General features: G+C 36.0%; 1 protein-coding gene across 38 annotated transcripts in view; it reads left to right on the forward strand.

Annotated features, from left to right (window-relative positions):
- The window catches only part of CLASP2 (cytoplasmic linker associated protein 2), a 266,936-nt gene that overhangs the window by 194,342 nt on the left and 52,721 nt on the right, over positions 1-19,873 (forward strand). For 6 of the 38 annotated variants that reach the window (XM_063451983.1, XM_063451986.1, XM_063451985.1 and 3 more), the window contains 5 exons: positions 3,575-3,681; positions 13,221-13,244; positions 13,622-13,866; positions 17,168-17,242; positions 19,414-19,569. In XM_063451983.1, the coding sequence (XP_063308053.1) occupies positions 3,575-3,681; positions 13,221-13,244; positions 13,622-13,866; positions 17,168-17,242; positions 19,414-19,569 (607 nt within the window). Of the gene's footprint in view, positions 1-1,719; positions 1,828-2,748; positions 2,812-3,574; positions 3,682-13,220; positions 13,245-13,621; positions 13,867-17,167; positions 17,243-19,405; positions 19,570-19,873 lie in introns of all 38 variants that reach the window. The other 32 variants (XM_063451976.1, XM_063451981.1, XM_063451978.1 and 29 more) reach the window with 11 other exon arrangements.

Raw genomic sequence — 19,873 nt, forward strand, 5'->3', positions numbered from 1 at the left:
TATAAGGAAAAAGTGGGGACTGCTTGTTCTTATGTATAACCAGCAATTTAACAAAAGTTGACAAAGGCTGGCACTTCTGTCAAGGTTTCACAGCCTTTGTCAATGCTGTCATTGTGTGTGTGTGTGTGTGTGTTCGTGTTCGTTCGCTTCCCCCCAGTGTGTCACTTATCCTTAATATTGATTCTTGCAAGATCTTAGTGGAAACCACCAGTGTATTGGGCATGCGAGTGAAGGGAGCAGATCAGATGTCTGGGTGCCGCCATCTTAGAAACTTTAAAATGATGGTGCCACGGTGCCCAGAAAAAATTCAAATATGTGTATTAAACCGGTCCCAGGGTAGAGAAAATGTTAAGGGAGGGGGCTAGAGAGCTAGAGATCCTCTGGCTTGGAGCCGAGGGATCAATAAGCTAAGGGGGTTATTAATGGGGTAAATACACCCCAAATTTGTAATATATTGTATTTAGAATCCATGAAAAATTAAGCAAAAGGTACTTTTCAAGAGTCATAAAATTTACAGCGTAGAAAAACTGGCTTCATCTTCAGGCACCTTTCCCTGCCTTGGAAGATACGTCAACAATGAGGATCATAACATTCTAGTCTTTGAGATCAAACCTTATCATTTAAACCTCTGTCATGCAGAGGTTTATGGAACAAGCTGCTTGTTAAGGCAATAAACATCAAATTAGTAAATTGAGAAGCAACTTGAAAAATGTAGGCAATTGTAACTGATTGGGGGTGGGGGATGGGATCTACAACTCAACTGTAGTGACAGCTTGGCTATTTTAATTTACATTTTTTTTATTTTTTATTTCAATAGAATTCAAATAAATTGATTGGAAAACATTGTTTTCTTGACTCTTTATCAATTTGATTGCAATAATGATCTTATGAGTTACCACAAAAGAACATGAAAAAGAGTGTTTATAACAAAGGAAAATCCGTTGTGTATGCACCAGATCACTTACTCTGCAGAAGAGTTTAAAGGACCACTATAGGCACCCATACCACTTCAGCTGAATTAAGTGGTCTGGGTGCCAGGTCCATCTAGGATTAACCCTTTCTGCTGTTAACATAGCAGTTTCAGAGAAACTGCTATGTTTACCTATGGGTTAATCCGCCTCTAGTGGCGCCGCTAGAGGCGCTTCCGCGCTTCTCACTGTGATTTTCACAGTGGGAAGACGCCAGCGTCCATAGGAAAGTATTGAGAATTCTTTCCTATGGACTGGCTGAATGCGCGCGCGGCTCTTGCCGTGCATGTTCATTCAGCTGATGACGGGGAAAGGAGGCGGAGAGTCCCCACCGGCGGTGGAGAAAAGGTATGTGTTTAACCCCTTCCTCACCCTAGAGCCCGGCGAGAGGGGGACCCTAAGGGTGGGGGGGACCTAGAGATCCTATGGTGCCAGGAAAACGAGTATGTTTTCCTGGCACTATAGTGGTCCTTTAAGTTTATGCTTTGTAATAGATTTACAGAACACACTATTTTTTTTATAAACCGCAAATAGTTAAATAACCCCACATGACCTTAATCTTAAAGGATACCAGATATACAATAAAATTACCATAACTGTTACATTTGAATGTAATTTATAATAATATATATATTTGAGAACCCGTTGTATTAAATCTATACTTTTCTTGTGTCTTTTTATTATTTTTTTTCTCTTCATCTCTCTTTTTTCTCTCTTTGCTTCACTTGATTTGCTCCCTGAATCATACTAGCACGAGGAAGTCGTATCCCTCGGCCTAGTGTGAGTCAGGGGTGCAGCCGCGAGGCCAGCCGTGAAAGCAGCAGGGACACAAGCCCTGTCCGCTCTTTTCAGCCTCTTGGTAAGTACATGGAGAGACACTCAACTACGCATGGCCAACAGTGCTTTTTAGCTTGTTTCATTATGTGGTGAGAAACTGTCCCTTCTTCCTCTAATGTAACATTTCCCATTATATTTTGTGCTGTTTTTGACTTATGCCTTTGGTGAAGGATGATCATATTGAAGCTGCGGTGCATGCTAATCTGTCTTTAATTGGCAAATAAACAAAAGTAGCAATGTGGTTTTGTTCTCATTCATGTAGATTTTATAGAAAAAATACATTGATATCAATAACAACTCCTACTGGTTTAATTTTTTTTTAATTATAATATACTATTATTTTACACTCACAAGTGCTACACAGTTATACATTCAAATCATTTTCATTACATAGTTGTTACATGCTCTAATATGGATAAATGTTAATTTAATCATTTAAATATTAAACATATTTTATTTTAGTATATTCTCCATTCATTCATGCTAATTCATCCTCTATTTTAGCAATTTTATTATTTCCTAACCTCAATAATATCAACATTGGTTCTTGTTTCCCTCAAGTCTGTGATTTTAATGTTTTTGTGAAATGTTATAATCTGTGTCTCAATGTGTTAATTACCACTACAAAGCAAATGTGAAAGTGATGCCTATTTAATTGAGCTCAGAATTGCTGTAGTTCTGATTTTACGAAGAAACATAGGTTACAATTCCTTTTTTTAATTTATTTTTTAAACTTTTGTTTCTTTGTTGCAAGTGCAGGCCCTCAATGTCCTTTTTGATCCTAGTACCTTTAAAACCCTATTTATTGATCAGTAATGGTGGTTTTAATTCTTCATATGCTCTCGCTGGAATCACATTAGCTTTGTACTCTTCTAAAGCAGTATTGTGATCTGCTTTTTCCCCCATGGTGACAGATGTAGTTTGTGTGATTATATAATTCCAGCCTCCAGACATCACTCCCGATCTACTGGTGCTCTCCACACCCCTGACGTGTATGGGGCCTCAGGTGAAGGATGAGTAAATATTTTTTAGCGTCTGTGTAATCAACATTTAAAGTTTAAAAAAAAAATTCAACAACCTTTCATTATTGTTAATTCAGTCAGAGGGATGCGGTTGTGGTGGTGTTGTTTTTTTTTTATTTATATATATATATATATATATATATATATATTCTTTTTGGCAGTTTTAACATTCGTTCATTTTTTTACCCTTACGATTAATTTTAAGACACAGACTTTTTTTTTTTTTTTACTCATTCCTTTCATTTGTGGTTAATTTAATGCAAGTTTATATATTTTGTTTATTTTGTAATTTCATGTCATCCTGTTTATTATTTCTCAGACGTCTTCAGGTGTATGTTATCTGCTGTTTTGTAATCCTCATAAAATAAATTATTAAACTCCTAGTAATATAACTAGGTTGGTGGATTTTAAAGATAAAGAGAGAGTATTCTAAATAGTAGCAATAGTAATAGTAATACCATGTAGTTAAATTGTAACCGTGTTAAATGTACAAACTATACTCAACTAATGCTCATTCCGCTCCAAAAACATTGGAAGTGTACATTTTAAAATTAAATTTGGCTTTTCTTAGAGTAGAATATTTTTTCTAAGGATATTTTACCTAACTTCCTGCATTAAGAACTGGCACTCATATCTATATGGACAGGCATTTCCCTAAAATCACTTTGTTGTTTGTAAAAGTGTTTTTATTCTGACTTTATTTGCGATACTTTTTCCTCATTTGATGTGTTATCTCTGCTTTTACAGGACTTGGATATGGTATTAGTCAGCAAAGTCGACTGTCGTCATCTGTCAGTGCTATGCGTGTACTAAACACTGGATCTGATGTAGAAGAAGCAGTTGCGGACGCATTGGTATGTTTTCTAGTCTGCCAAGGCTCGAAGCATATTTTCACCCCCTCGAACATTTACACATACTGGAATTTATTGGGATGATTTTAGAATTTGTTTTAAACAACTGCTCAACTTGTTAAATGTAACACAATTGTTAATTAAACAAAAGCTATATGTATGTGTGTGTGTGTGTGTGTATATATATATATATATATACATATATACATATATATATATATATATATCTTTGTTGAATAAACCTACTTAGAAGATGATGCTTTCTTCGCAGCTTTTGGTTTCTTTTACCAGCTTTTCTAGGTTAGTGTTAACAAGATAGTACAGAATAAGTGCAAAAAATCTTGATGCCATTTCTCCAGGAGTGAGAAAAAAACATACCTTTTAAAACACACATGCCCACATCCAAGGACTTAGTTTAAGGGGATGGGATACCTAAAACATGTGATGTATAGTCCGTGTGATGGTGGTGCCTGAATACTAATTGTTTGTACACAAGCAATCTTATTTTATGAAATTGGATAACATCCACACTAAGGACCACTAGAGAATATCGGGGGGCGGGGGGAAAATAACACTAGATTTTCCATTATATTGAAGTGTAGGTGCTATTTGATGTCGCAAACAAAGATTGCCTATAAACAGTGTTGACTGAATTAAAGGGATACTATAGGCACCAAAACAACTTTAGTTTAATGAAGTGGTTTTGGTGCATAGACCATGATCCTCCACTCTCACTGCCGTTTCATTTTAACCCTTTTCAGATAATGTTAATTAGTTTACTAAGACTTCAAGGGATTTCAAGAAAAATCATCACGTATAAACTATCTTACCGGTAGTAACACCTCCCAGCTGTAAATAAGGCTGTCAATAAGGCAGCCAGGAAGGGTTCCTTCCTCACTTTATTTGAACTTTTGTTCAAAGTGGAGGCAAATGCTCCTCTATGAAATCATGGTATAGGTAATTGCATGAACCCTACATCCTGAATGTTTCTCTGTGAGAAACATTGGATTGATTAGAGATCATATGTAATGATGGAGAGTAGAGACTGTCTTGGTGGGTGTTCTTGCTTTTTTAATGAAAATTAAGGGGTCCATAAATCTCTAAAAAGGAACACTTTAGTCTGTGTGTGTTGCTCACAGAGATGGCACTTTACAACGTACCCAATACTAAAAAGACGATTAAATAGGATTGGTATAGCCCCATATGCAGAAAAGAAGGCTAATGCCAGAAACGGACGTTCTACTTCTGAGTTTAATTTGTCTTCTCTTTACAAAAACACAACACTACCTGCGCAGAAATAAATAATATATAGTTATTAATAATACTGATAAAACTAGTTAAGAAAACCAAACAATATCTTAGCTTATCAGTAGCACAAAGTCTTCTCCTCAGTCCCACAGAGTCCCACTCTTCAGTATAAGTAATCTTGACAGCCCGCCATCCAACATTGTGAACCTGTCTGCTGTGAACTCATTATCACACAGGAACCCAGAACTGCTGTGAACCAAGTAAATCTTGCCTGACACATTTCGTGACTGGAAGACTCACTTTGTTAGGAGCATACTAAAATGGTATGTCTATCTTAAAGTCTATATAACCACGTGAGCCCTCCACTTGTGAAAAACTATTTACTAGATCTTCTTTGCATACTAAAAAATAAATATAACTAACAAATAACTATAAAAGATGCAATATTAATGTACACTTGTAAAATACAGTATTGATGTGAGTAAATGCACACTATTCAAAAACAAAGTTATATAAAAAGAAAAATGCTCATGCTATGTGCACCAAAGACATAGGTCATGTAGTAAAGTAATGAAAAGTCACATCAATATGACAAAAGCTGAAAGTTATTTAGACGCAAAATATTTTAAAAAGTAGAAATTATGATGCCATGCAGGATCTTTTCTTTTCTACACGTACGGTGGAAATGTCATAATATTGTGACCATCTGGAAGGTAAAAGCTTTAGTTTTAGAGTATGATCCAAGAGCTGTGTTTCTTCACCACTCTTTCCTACCGTTGACCAAATGTAAAAAACAAAAAAAACTTTTAACATATTTAAAATGCAGAAGAGTTACCTATTCCTGCTTTTCAGTAGTGACAGACAACTATGGTCTATAAGATGTATGAAATAAATGTGCTCTCTATAATAGGACAGATGAATGCACTTTGCATGGTGTGGTTAGCCCCAAACGACATTTTTATTTACTGCTTTCATGTCACTGCACTTAGTATTGCTGTAATACTACTGTAATAGTGAGACTACATTAAATAATCAGTAAAAAACTATATAACTGAAAGTGTATATTTGATGAAGCAATCGATATGTAATGAATGTGTGACTATCGGCTAAAAAAACAGAAAGTTTAGGTTCCTAACAACGATGGATCTGATTCCTGCAATGACTCTATAAAAGGATAGACAACCTTCCGCACTTCAGATTTTGTGGACTACATCTCACCCGATGCTTTACCAGCATTAAGGCTGTGACATCTTTATAAGAGACATAGTCCGCAACGTCTGCTCTAAAACAAATTTTGTTTCTCATACCTTTGTTGTATCAATAGTTGAACACTAGATGTCACTCCAGCAAATGAAAAGAGCAGTTTTCAATAAAAAAAAATACAGATAAACCTCAGAATAGCACATAAGCCATTGAAAAATTAAGTGGCACCACTTGCATGTAGACCATTGGTCCATTGCAGCAACAAAATAGTAGTTGCTTTTAGATGAAACTTGCAAAAGAGTAAAAACAAATACCCCCTTTTTGTTGATAACAAACCAACAAAGATTTAGTTCAAAAGCAATATATCCAGAATATACAAGAAAAACTTGAATTAGGCTAATTCAATCTGTAGTAAAGCTAATTCAATCTGTAGTAAAGCATTTACTTTAGAGACATAATTTCAATTAATGTGGGTTCCTGCTTGGTCCACCTTTTCTGTGTATTAACTATTTATTTTGTCTCTTCCTGGCACATATGATTGTTTTAACACATATTTTACTCAACAACACCATTGAACTAATTTAACCAATTGTAAATATGTATGTACTGTCATTGTTTACTTTTAAAGGTGTACTCCAGGCTTGAGTGGTTTTATTGCCAGGAGCGCTCTGGCATTCCTCTCATTGTAAAGAGTCAAACCGTTTTAAAATGGTTTCACTTCTTCCCAAGGGTCTGCCTCGTGTGTTCCACACCTCCACTACTATGTCCAGACAAATGAGCTAAGCTTTGCATTCCAGGATTAAGCTCCGTAGAGATAACAACAAAGTTGCTGTAGTGGATTCAGGGAGCCATGCTCCGTGTAACCCAGGTAAAAAGTCAAGAGATTGCATTTGGTTTGGACAGTTGTTGCAGGAATTTGATACACTAAATATGCGCACAATATCCACTTAGCCCACTTACCCCCCTATATGTGGGTAAGTGTGACCTGAAAAAGTATGAATAGTAAATGCTACAGTACTAAATAAAGGGGGGGATCGCATAGCAAAATCTCAAGAAGTGTATAGAGTGAAATAATTAGCCGTGTACAGCTACTCCTTTTCCTCTAAAGATAAATATTCTGGGGTCATCCAATAGCAAATAAAGCAGTATCTGGCCTTTATTGTGCTAGCCTATTATAGCATAATAACACGAGCTAAATGGATGATAACCCTGTGAAAGTAAAAATGAAACCAGTGTGTTGAGGGTTAGATTATACAATTGAAAGTATAAAAACCATAGGGAAGTGTTTCCAGGTAAGTAAAAAATATGCAACAAAAAACACTAGATACTTGTGTCAGTTAGTATCAAGTGGGTGAAAAAGTAATAAACAGCCTAGACTAGAGACAGTCCTAAGTTAGTAGAAACAGTTGTTGTGAAAGTACAACCCTCAGGATTCTGTTTTGGGACCGCTTCTATTTAACATATTTATAAATGATCTTGAAATAGACATTGAAAGCCATATTTCCATGTTTGCAGATGACACAAAACTTTGTAAAGTAATAAAATGTGAGCAGGATATTGCTTTGCTGCAGAGGCAAATGGCAGATTAAATTTTATGTAGAGAAATGAAAAGTTATGCACTTCGGGGTTAAGAATGCACAAGCAACTTACACCCTAAATGGTAGAGAATAAGGGATAACCACACACGAGAAGGATTTCAGAATTGTTATAGACAACAAATTAGGCAGCAATATGCAATGTCAATCTGCAGTTGCTAAGGCCAGTAAGGTTTTGTCATGTATAAATAGGGGCATAAATTCTCAGGAGGAAAATATAAATTTGCCTCTTTATAAATCACTGGTAAGACCACACCTCGAATATTCTGTGCTATTTTGAGCACATGTTCTAAAGAAGGATATCATGGCACTAGGAAAATTCCCGAGACGGTCTACAAAATGTATAAAAGGAATGGAGCATTTTAGTTATGAAGAAAGGTTAAAACATTTAAATCTCTTTAGTTTGGAAAAATGGCGCCTCAGAGGGGATATGATAACATTATACAAATATATTCGGGGCCAGTACAAACCATTATTTGTGAAACTATTCATAAACCGGGCTATACATAGGACACGAGGTCACACATTTAGGCTAGAAGAAAGGAGATTTCATCTAAGACAAAGAAAAGGTTTTTTTACAGTAAGAGCAATAATGATATGGAATTCTCTGCCTGAAGAGGTGGTTTTGTCAGTCTATACCAGGGGTAGGCAACCTTCGGCTCTACAGATGTTGTGGACTACATCTCCCTTGATGCTTTGCCAGCAATATGGCTGTAAAAGCATTATGGGAGATGTAGTCCAAAACATCTGTAGAGCCGAAGGTTGCCTACCCCTGGTCTATACAGATGTTTAAACTGCAATTGAATAAATACTTGCAAAAACATAACATACAGGGATATAATTTCTTATTAGCTTGGTAATAGCTCTTGATCCAAGGAGACATCTAACTGCTATTTTGGGGTCAAGAAGGAATTTCTTCCTAGTTTGTTGCAAAATTGGACTAAGTTCAGACTAAGTTTTTTGCCTTAATTTGGATCAACAGCAAAAACATATGTGAGCAAGGCTGAACTTGATGGACGCAAGTCTCTTTTCAGCTATGTAACAAGCCTCTCTCCCTGGTAAACTGGCTAAATAGGTTTAGTCAAGGAGTCAAGAAAATATAGATAAAATAGTGGTTAGTGACTCATGTGTGTATGTATGTATATATATATATATATATATATATATATATATATATATATATATTATAGACATCACCAAGTGCATAGTTATGTGCCTTGAAAAAAACAAACAACGCGTGTTTCGGTGCACTGTCATGTGCACCTTTGTCAGGGAAAAACGATGTACTGAATGAGATACTTCTTATAACCCAATGTGACAGACCTTACTGTCCCTGGATTATTAAAGCTCTTTTTATTCTCCGGTTCGTTCGGTATACAGTGTCCTAAAATGTTGTTCTTGTTTTGTTCGAATAAAACCACGAACTACCAGACCACCTGTATGCTGCTTGTTAACCTCCCATCACTTCTGTCAACACCTCACCTCAGTAATTCAGTTTAATTTAACAAACCTCAGTCTACTCTTACCATACCCCTGTGTGATAATACGTTTCATTGAGCTGAGCACCAATAAGTGAATGGGCATTTATATATAAATACCATTGACACCTTATTATATACATTATTGAGTTATATTTCAGATAATAGATGTTAGTCTTGAGGCAGGCCATCATCATGTATCAATTCACGAGCCGTCATCTTATTGTAGTATGAACCTAGATTTTTATACCGACCCTTATTTTAGCAAGGCAGCTCATCTTTGACAGATACTGTAGCTAAATGTTAATACATTCCAGGACACACAGGGTGATCGCTAGGTCAGGTTTAACACCGAACATGTGTAAATGGATAACCCACATGGAGAACGCCTCATTTAGGAAATAAGCCCCACCTAATAGATTTTCAATACTTGCATATCTTTATGGTGTTTTTTTATTGTGGCCAGCCTAAGGCACACCTTTGCAATAATCATGATAATAATCATTATCAGCATCTTGATACGCCACACCTGTGAGGTGGATGGATTAGAAGGGCTCACTAACACAGATTTAGACAGAGATGTGAACAATATTTGAGTGACAGGCATTTTGTGCACTTCGAAAAAGTCTTAGATCTTTGAGTTCAGCTCATGAAAGATGGGGGCAAAAACAAAAGTGTTGCATTTATAATTTTGTTCAGTGTATTTGTGTATGTGTATATATACACACACGATTCCCTAACCACTATTTTATCTATATTTTCTTGACTCCTTTACCTATTTAGCCAGTTTACCAGGGAGAGAGGCTTGTACTTTTACATCTACTGTTTACTACTAACTTAGGACTGTCTCTCGTCTAGGCTGTTTGATTATTACTTTTTCACCCACTTGATACTATCTGACACAAGTATCTAGTGTGTTTTGTTACGCATTATTTACTTACCTGGATGGGAAACTTTCCCTATGGATTTATACTTTCACATGTATAATTTAACCCTCTCCAAACTGGTTTTATTTTTGTTTTCACAGGGTTATCATCCATTTAGCTTGCGTTATTATGCTATAATAGGCTAGCACAATAAAGGCCAGATACTGCTTTATTTTAGTGTTGCTATTGGATGACCCCAGAATATTTATCTTTAGAGGAAAAGGAGTACCTGTACAAAGTTAGTTATTTCACTATGTACACTTCTTGAGATTTTGATATGCGACCCCCCTTTATTTAGTACTGTATACTTTAGTTACTTTGTACTTGTTAGCACTTACTATTCATACTTTTCCAGGTCACACTTACCCACATTCAGTGGGCTAAGTGGGTATTGTGCACATATTTAGAGTTTAGTCTAGGGTTAAGCCCTCAGGACACCCCTGAAGTATCCAACTGGTGTACTGGTCTCAGGGACTTTTTCCATGATACCTGATTTATTATTTTCTTGTGGTAGGAATTTGATACATCCACATTTTAGGAGTTAAGATTCACAATAGAGACTTTAAACAATGAAATAAGTGTGAAAGAAAAATAAAAAAAATAGGGAAAAACAAGCAGACACTCCTATAGATACAGTAACTGAAGGCCCACACCCTATGCAATTTATTATTCTATAGCGACCATAGACCTCTCCATAGAGTTCAGTTGCCTGCATTATTGGAATCCCATCCCTCACCCAGTCATTCTGTGTAGTTTTAAAAGGATGGTACACCAATTCTACATGATTTTAAACATTCATTAGAGATGAAGCTCTTGCAATCTAATCCTGCATTGGAACAGGGTCGCAGAGAATGTAGGGCTTTGTATTGCTGCTAGCATTAATCCCTGTTGAACGCCTACTCCATGTCCATAGATAGGACCAGAAAAGGTGTACCAGATCTGACCACCAAATCGAATCCGCTCCCGTGTTTTCAAAAAGTTGACTTCCAGGATCTATCCAACCAGGTTGGGGTGACTCAAAAGTGCCAAAAGAATGTTCTATCTAGAGGCATATATCTTGCCTAATATTTTCTCATCTCTGATGATTGAGGGGAATAGTCTATAATTACCAACAATGGCAGTCCTTTCACTCCTTGGGCAAAATAACTATTAACTAAAGGTTATTTATAGGGAGAGGGTCTGGCCTCTACAAATAGCATTAAATTATATTATAAGATGAGTTGCCAGTAAAGGATATGTAGTAGCTGACACAAAATCTACTTAGTCATGGAGCCCAAGAGCCCTTCAACAACAAGATAGTCAAAAGGACTTCATCTTTTGTAATCTCAGCCTTCAAAGACCTCAAGAAATAATTCATAGTTAAATAGCTGAAAAGAGACTTGCATCCATCAAGTTTAGCCTTCCTCTCATTTTTTTTGCTGTTGATCCAAAAGAAGGCAAAGTTTGAAGCACTTCCAATTTTGCAGCAAACTAGGAATAAAATTCCTTCTTGACCCCATAATGGCAGTCAGATTAATCCTTGGATCGAGAAGCTATTGCCCTACATTAAAAAAAATATATCCTTGAATATTCTATTTTTGCAAGTATGCATCTAGTTGCTGTTTGAACATCTCTATGGACTCTGATACCTTAGAAAGTGTTCTCCACTAAGTTGGCATTAAAACCCATAGACATCATTAGTTTCACATTGTGAAGTCATTGGTTAGCCCTCCAAGTCCTGGTTGCTAAGGTTTATACATGAATCTTGGCCTTAGCCCTCTTGTCAATAAGGAGTCCACCATGTTAGCCTTCTCATAGAAAAGATGTCTGCACCAAATCAACCATGGGGCAACATCATTCAATAACAGCTGCTTCAAAGAACTGCGGACCACACCTAGTTCTAAAAGAATTTGCAGAGAGCGTCAAACTTTATTCAAATTCTATCATTTGTGTAGCACCCCTTCAAATTCCAACAGTTTTATTTTTAATCACTTCTTATGATGAGTCACCTTAATAAAATTTATGTGCAGACCACAAGGCCGAGACTATAGGTGACTGGTTTTCTATAAAATCATTAACTTTGGATGCTTCACTTAATTTTAATCAAGGAGCTCTTTAGTCAACAAGTCCAGGGAGTAGTGGTGTGAGGTGGTGCAAAGGATATTGCAATATCACATTGGTGAGATACCTTTCTATTTATTTCAATAGAACCCACTATATACATGAATTTGGGATTAGCCAACAATAAGTCCTTATTTTGTTTTAGTTTGACAAAAATCTTACCCTGTAGCTAAAATATAGCGACCTTCATCATCATCATCCGTGAGTACTTGAGTGACAAGCAAAGTACAGTTTTATGTAATAGAATTGCCACTCCATTCACCTTGCGCAAGGAACCAGGCACATAGGCTCTAGTGTAATTATGGTCAGTAAGTTTCACTGGGGAAGATCTTGGGATATGCGTCTCCTGAATGAATACAATAACTTCTCAAAGGTGTTTTACTTCTGTAGTGAATCTTGTTTACAGGGGCACAGTCATGTTGAAAAGGAAAGTGCCATTCCCAAACTGTTGCCACAAAGTTAGAAGCTCTCTTTTGTTGTTCTTCTGGCATCCTCTGTACTCTGTTTCTTCCGTCTGACTGCTAGATAGACTCTTGGATAGATACTTATGATGTAATTTTATAAAAACGTGAATTATAACAATACAATTTTTTGCTGATTTGATGTTCTGTGAAGGGTCCTGCAACCTGTTAATTGTGGAATTGATGGAGACCGCTTACATTTATACAACTTTATATTCACTTTTAGCTTGGAATTGCTTTGTTTAATTGTACGTTAACAGAAAAAGACACAATACACAGCTTTGTAATTCTTGTTCTATTGTATGGTGTGGTCCCCCTCAATGCTGTTGAAGTAACTCTAGAACTATAAACATGTCATTGATTGCTCCTAGAGATCAGATCTAATTTTATCTGTTGAAAATATCGATATATCTATGCAATCACCTGTATGGTTTTCCTAACTTTACTTAATAAAAAAAAAAATAATAATATTAATCATTATTATTCTTGACTATTTTCAATTTCTCTTTTTCAATAATATACTGCTCTCAGCTCTTAGGAGACATACGGACTAAGGTATATATGCTTATTTGTATTTTTTTTAAAGTATGTAAATTGGTCGATCGCTGTATAATTATGTACATTTTGTGTACTAATTAGTAGTTAATTGTTATAGTAGTTTAAGAAATCCATTGACCTCTTTAAATGCCTGCAACATGTACACCAGGTTTCAGGCAGCATCAAAATCATTACAGTTTAACATCTATAGAATTTTTTTATGGTATTTCATTACATTATATAAGTTTGGGTAAATGTATGTTCTCTTTGTGTTATATGTAAGTATGTGTACATTTGCAGATCTACCATATGTGTATACATGTACATCTGATATCAAGTCGTATTCGGTTTTAGAGTGTAATCTTGAAAATTTGATTTTTTTTTCCTTTGGGCAGAAAAAACCAGCCAGAAAACGGTACGAATCATATGGCATGTATTCAGATGACGATGCCAATAGTGATGCCTCAAGTGCCTGCTCAGAACGTTCCTATAGTTCGCGAAATGGAAGCATTCCCACTTATATGCGGCAGACAGAGGATGTGGCAGAGGTGCTGAACCGTTGTGCAAGCTCAAACTGGTCTGAAAGGAAAGAAGGGCTTTTAGGCCTACAAAACCTTCTAAAAAACCAGAGAACCTTGAGGTAAAAATAAACTCTTACTGCACATTTAGTTAGATAATATATATCTCAAATACAGAAAATCAAAATTGCGCTGAAAGTGATATGGGTGCCACTAATCACATAATTTTATGCATTCTTGTAAAGAAATTCTGAAATGTATAAGTGTGCTGATTATATCCAGTGTAAAATAACTTTTTATTATTTTTGGATTAAGAAGTATGTGTACCTGTATTTATTGTTATAGGAGATAGGATAGGTCTGTTATATGAATGCATATCCAAAATGATGTAGAAAATGCTATTGAGTAAACCCCTTAAAATGTTTCAAGGACTGTGTTACAAAATTAGACTTTGGTGGGGAGGGAGGCAAATGGGTCCTGTTAGGAATGTGTATCTACAGGACTGATGAATGGACACTTTACAATAGACAGGTTGCATCAGCCACTGCCTAGCCCCTAATCTTACAAATGTGATTGGCCTGTGATTAACATTTCTATAAATGCCAATGTTCATTTACATTTATTAATGTAACAATTCAAACACATAGCACTACTGACAGCCGGAAGTTGTTTCTTCCTCGTGACATATCTCTGTGGCGCTAAATTCAAAGGCAGATGCTTGATCAGAATACCTGCCTTTCAAAGACTTATAACTAATTGAGAAGTCTGTATAACATTGAGAGATCTGTGATTAAACAGCTGGTCCTCAGACTTCTCACTGATAACCCTCTGACTGGTCATTAAAGGGACACTGTAGGCACCCAAATCACTTCAGCTTATTGAAGTGGTCTGGGTGCAGTGTCCCATTTGCACCTAGTGCTGCAATGTAAACCATTGAAGTTCCAGAGAAACTGCAATGTTTACATTGCAGCACTAAGTCAGCCCTTTGTGGCTGTCTACCAGACAGCCACTAGAGAGTTTCCTGTTTGAAGTGGACCTTTGGTCCGGTATCAAATGCTGGACGTCCTTACGCTCTGCATGAGAACACGCAGCATCAGATTTTTTTCCCACATAGGAAAGCATAAGCGCTTGCTCATCGCGGGCTGCCCGGAGGGGGAGGGGCGTCAACCCAGCACCAAGGGACATCGGTGCTGGGATAAGGTAGGTAAATAAAGGATATTTTAACCATTTATTTACCTAGGAGGGAGGAGGCAGGGGGAGTTATAGTGCTTTGTATTCCTGGCACTATAGTAGGGATCGACCGATTATCGGTTTTACCGATATAATCGGCCGATATTCGGTATTTTCGGCAATATCGGTATCGGCCAATAGGGATACCGATATTGCCGATAATACCTCCCAGGACCGCCAGGCTCATTACAAGCCTGGCGGTCCTGGGGGGGCGGGCAGCAAGCATTTACTCACCTCCCAGCAACTCCTCCAGCTCCCCAGTGTAAATCTCGCGAGATTTACACTGGGGAGCTGGAGGAGCTGCTGGTAGGTGAGTAAACGCTTGCTGCCCGCTCACCCCCCCCCCCCCCCCCCCAGCAGCCTAAGCCAATGCCACTGACTGGCCCCCCCTCCCTGGCAAGGCAAAAAACAGGTTGGGGGGACAACAACAAAAAAAATTATAATAATTAAACATATAAAAAAAATATTAATTTAATATAAAAAAAAATGCCCCCTCACACACATACACTATTATTATACACATACACTACACAAACACACTGTGTATATAATTCAGTGTGTTTGAATAGTGTGTGTGTATATAATGCAGTGTGTTTGAATAGTGTGTGTGTATATAATGCAGTGTGTTTGAATAGTGTGTGTGTATATAATTCAGTGTGTTTGAATAGTGTGTGTGTATATAATTCAGTGTGTTTGAATAGTGTGTGTGTATATAATGCAGTGTGTTTGAATAGTGTGTGTGTATATAATGCAGTGTGTTTGAATAGTGTGTGTGTATATAATTCAGTGTGTTTGAATAGTGTGTGTGTACATAATGCAGTGTGTTTGAATAGTGTGTGTGTATATAATGCAGTGTGTTTGAATAGTGTGTGTGTATATAATTCAGTGTGTTTGTATAGTGTGTGTGTATAATAATGCAGTGTGTGTTTGTATAGTGTGTGTGTGTATATAATGCAGTGTGTTTGTATAGACACACACTATACAAACACACACTGCATTATATACACACACTATACAAACACACACTGCATTATATACACACACTATACAAACACACACTGCATTATATACACACACTATACAAACACACACTGCATTATATACACACACTATACAAACACACACTGCATTATATATACACACACACTATACAAACACACTGCATTATATATACACACACACACTATACAAACACACTGCATTATACACACACACTATACAAACACACTGCATTATACACACACTATACAAACACACTGCATTATATAAACACTACATTATATAAACACTGCATTATATACACAGTGTGTTTGTGTAGTGTGTTTATATAATTCAGTGTGTGTTTGTGTAGTGTGTTTATATAATGCACACTACACACACACTGCATTATATACATACACTATACAAACACACACACACACTCTGCATTATATAAACACACTACATTCACTATACACACACTACACAAATACACACACACTACACAAACACACACACTTTGCATTTAGTATATACAGCATTCACTTTACACACACACTGCATTCACTTTACACACACTACCCACACACTACACAAACACACTAGACAAATACACAATGCATCCACAACACAAACACACAATGCATCCACAACACAAACACACAATGCATCCACAACACAAACACACAATGCATCCACAACACAAACACACACTGCATCCACAACACAAACACACACTGCATCCACTACACACACACACTAAACAAACACTGCATCCCCTACACACACACTACACAAACATACACAGCTCCCCTGTCTAAACACACTGCATCCACTACACGTGGCATGTATATTTTGTGCATTTACCTTTAGAAATAGTTTTTATTTTCCAAAATGGTAAATGTACAGAATATCGGCAAATTATATCGGCTATCGGCCTGAAAGTTCACAGAATATCAGTATCGGTATAGGCTCTAAAAAATCAATATCGGTCGATCCCTACACTATAGTATCCCTTTAACTAACACAAATGAGAAAGTCATGCCAATAAAGTTGGGGAAGCCTTCCAGTAGCTGTACTAGCTCCCTTAAGGTATGAGATTCAGGTTATAGGAAAACAAAACAATTCTTTATTCATAATATATATCATATATTTGTAATTTGTATGTATTTTATTACATTGCTATTGCATGATCTTTTTTCTGTATTTTTGCAGCCGAGTTGAATTGAAAAGGTTATGTGAGATCTTTACAAGGATGTTTGCTGACCCACATAGTAAGGTATATTTGTTGTGTTTTATATATACACATAATAGTGTTTTACTGTACGTCATACCATCTCTTACAGGGTTATTCACTAAAGAGTGAATTGTCAAGACTTGAAAGTGAATTTCAAATTTTTCGTCTTTAGGCCAGCTGTTTTGAATTCACTCAGAATTACCAGTAATTCATATGTTAAAGAATAACCCAGTGTGATGTAGTTGCCAAACTTTTGCTAAAAACAAGAATATGATTGCGTCATTAATATTTAAGGACCTGGTTTGTGTAGGTCCACTAAAAAGGCATTTTTAACAGCGTACATTTATCTTACTGTTTCACCCATAGTATTTATTGAGTCGCCGATCTACTAATCATCAACTAATTTAACCAGAAAATATATATATAGTTAAGCATAGTTTTCACATATGTCCTGGGTTTTAGATATTGTGATTTTATTTATTTTTTTACCTGGGGTTGGGGGGTGGGTTAGACTTTTTTGACAATTACTGAGAAATTAAACCTGATCACAAAAGGTGTTTGGATGGGGACACTGCCACCAAATATGTTTTGAGGCAACATTTGTAAATACACTGTTAGCATTTGTATTAGTAGGTGCATGAGTCGTGTTGTGTATTTTTAATCTTCCTGCTTGTGTTCAACAGTTCATCATGTGCAAAAATGTATTTGTAAGTTGTATTTATGTTTTTGTGCTCAATTATTTACCAGGACATACTTGAAAACATAAGAGAGCTCAATGAACTCCTTCTGGTAAAACGCTCTAATTAATATACAATTAATTCTATAACAAATACAATTCTATTCTATAATAAAAGCAAGTTAATTTACGGAATACATTATTTTCTCCCAAAATGCTAGTAATACACAAAGGAGACTTAAGTACACAAATTGTGATTGTGGATTTTTTTTTCTTCCCCAACTGTCCTATTTATACAAACAGGAGACTTTGTCTGGAAACTAATTTTTGTGTTTTCTTGTCTTTTTCTTTTCTTTTCTACTTTTTTTTTTTTTTGTGCATGCGGTCCCCTGTGTTGGAACTCTCTGTAGAGAGTAAGTTGGCTCAATGTTTGCTTAGAAATCCTAATCTAATTGCATGATTTATACCTTTGGTATGTCATTTTACCTTGTAAACTGCTCATGCAGAGGTTAAGCACTGCATGCGCATTGCTCTGCTCTGTAAAAGGGGCATACTAATGATAAGTATTCAAAAAAAAATTCTAACTGTGAAAATGTGCTTTTTGTATGCACTAATCACATGAACAACTTTGATGATTGTGGAAACTTTGAAAAGTATGGGGTTCTATGTTAACTAATGGTACCATAAATGTATTTAGTGACACTTTAAAATACAGTACATAAAATACAGGTGTAAAGTTTTTATTTTTTATTTACCGTAAATAAAAAAAAAAAAGGAAAAACCATGATTCCATATCGACAAATTCTAAGAGCTCAATTTACTAGTAGTTGAGTATCTACTGATTTACTACTAGTTGAGTAGCTATAAAATATGCATTTTAATTTCAGTGAAATGTACTTTATTTTGATAAATATAAAGTTATTTTAAATACTGAATACAAAATACAATATAAAAAACCTTGGGGGACAATCCATTTACTTTTCAGGACACAATTTCACAATTGTTAACAATTAAAAATGTATCAATATATAACATGATTAAAAAATAAATGCATATAAAAATGCTCCTGAAAATAAAAGTAGTTTACAAGTTGATTTCTCCTGATTTTGTTAAATGTTTATTTAGAGTGCTTTTCACAATTCTGCACCAAGTTTAAAAGCACTTATATCTTCTGCATGTTTATGACCCAAAGCACAATTGTGTTTATAAATTCGGTAATTTTGATTTTGAAATAGTAGAGGCATCACCTTAAATTGGTAACTCGATATGATCTGAACAAACATTTTTTAAAATAAAGGAAAATCTAACAATCACATTATAAGATTGTCAACTAATTTATTCAGAACCTGGTCAAACGGCAAGACTTTATCTAATAAAATAGTGTTTAAAACTTGTTTTCCCCCTGCTTACTTAATCGCTGCATCTGCCTCAACTTCTAATTAATGCAAAATGCTATTCACCCTCTTTAACTTTAATAACATTGTTAGCTCTGATTGTTCTATTTCCCCTGTCTTGTTTCCCTTTATATTTAAATTTTCAGGTGTTCAGCATGTTCCTGGAAACTTTAGTTGACTTTGTACATGTGCACAAGGATGACTTGCAAGATTGGCTTTTTGTGCTGATCACACAGTTACTTAAGAAGATGGGTGCTGACCTGCTCGGATCTGTGCAAGCAAAGGTTCAGAGAGCTCTTGATGTGACCAGGTAAAATGTTTAATGTGATTGTTGCTTTGGGGTTTCATGCTATAAACCTTTGGACTCAAGTGTCAATCTCTGATCCATTGTAGTATATTTAAAAAAGGAGAACTCTTCCCAGAGTTTATTTAGAATATGTTTACTTATCCCCTGTATCTAGCAAAATATGTTTTTATGAGCCTGAAAATTTAAATGTAGAAATCCATGCTGCCAAATTTACCTTTTTCCTGGAACTGGCTTATGGTTGTTAGCATTTGAAGATTGTGAGGGAATATATAGTCACTTGGTGTGCACACTCTTAAAGGGACACTCC

Source organism: Pelobates fuscus, chromosome 4 (assembly GCF_036172605.1).
Source record: "Pelobates fuscus isolate aPelFus1 chromosome 4, aPelFus1.pri, whole genome shotgun sequence".
NCBI classification, from domain to species: Eukaryota; Metazoa; Chordata; class Amphibia; order Anura; family Pelobatidae; genus Pelobates; species Pelobates fuscus.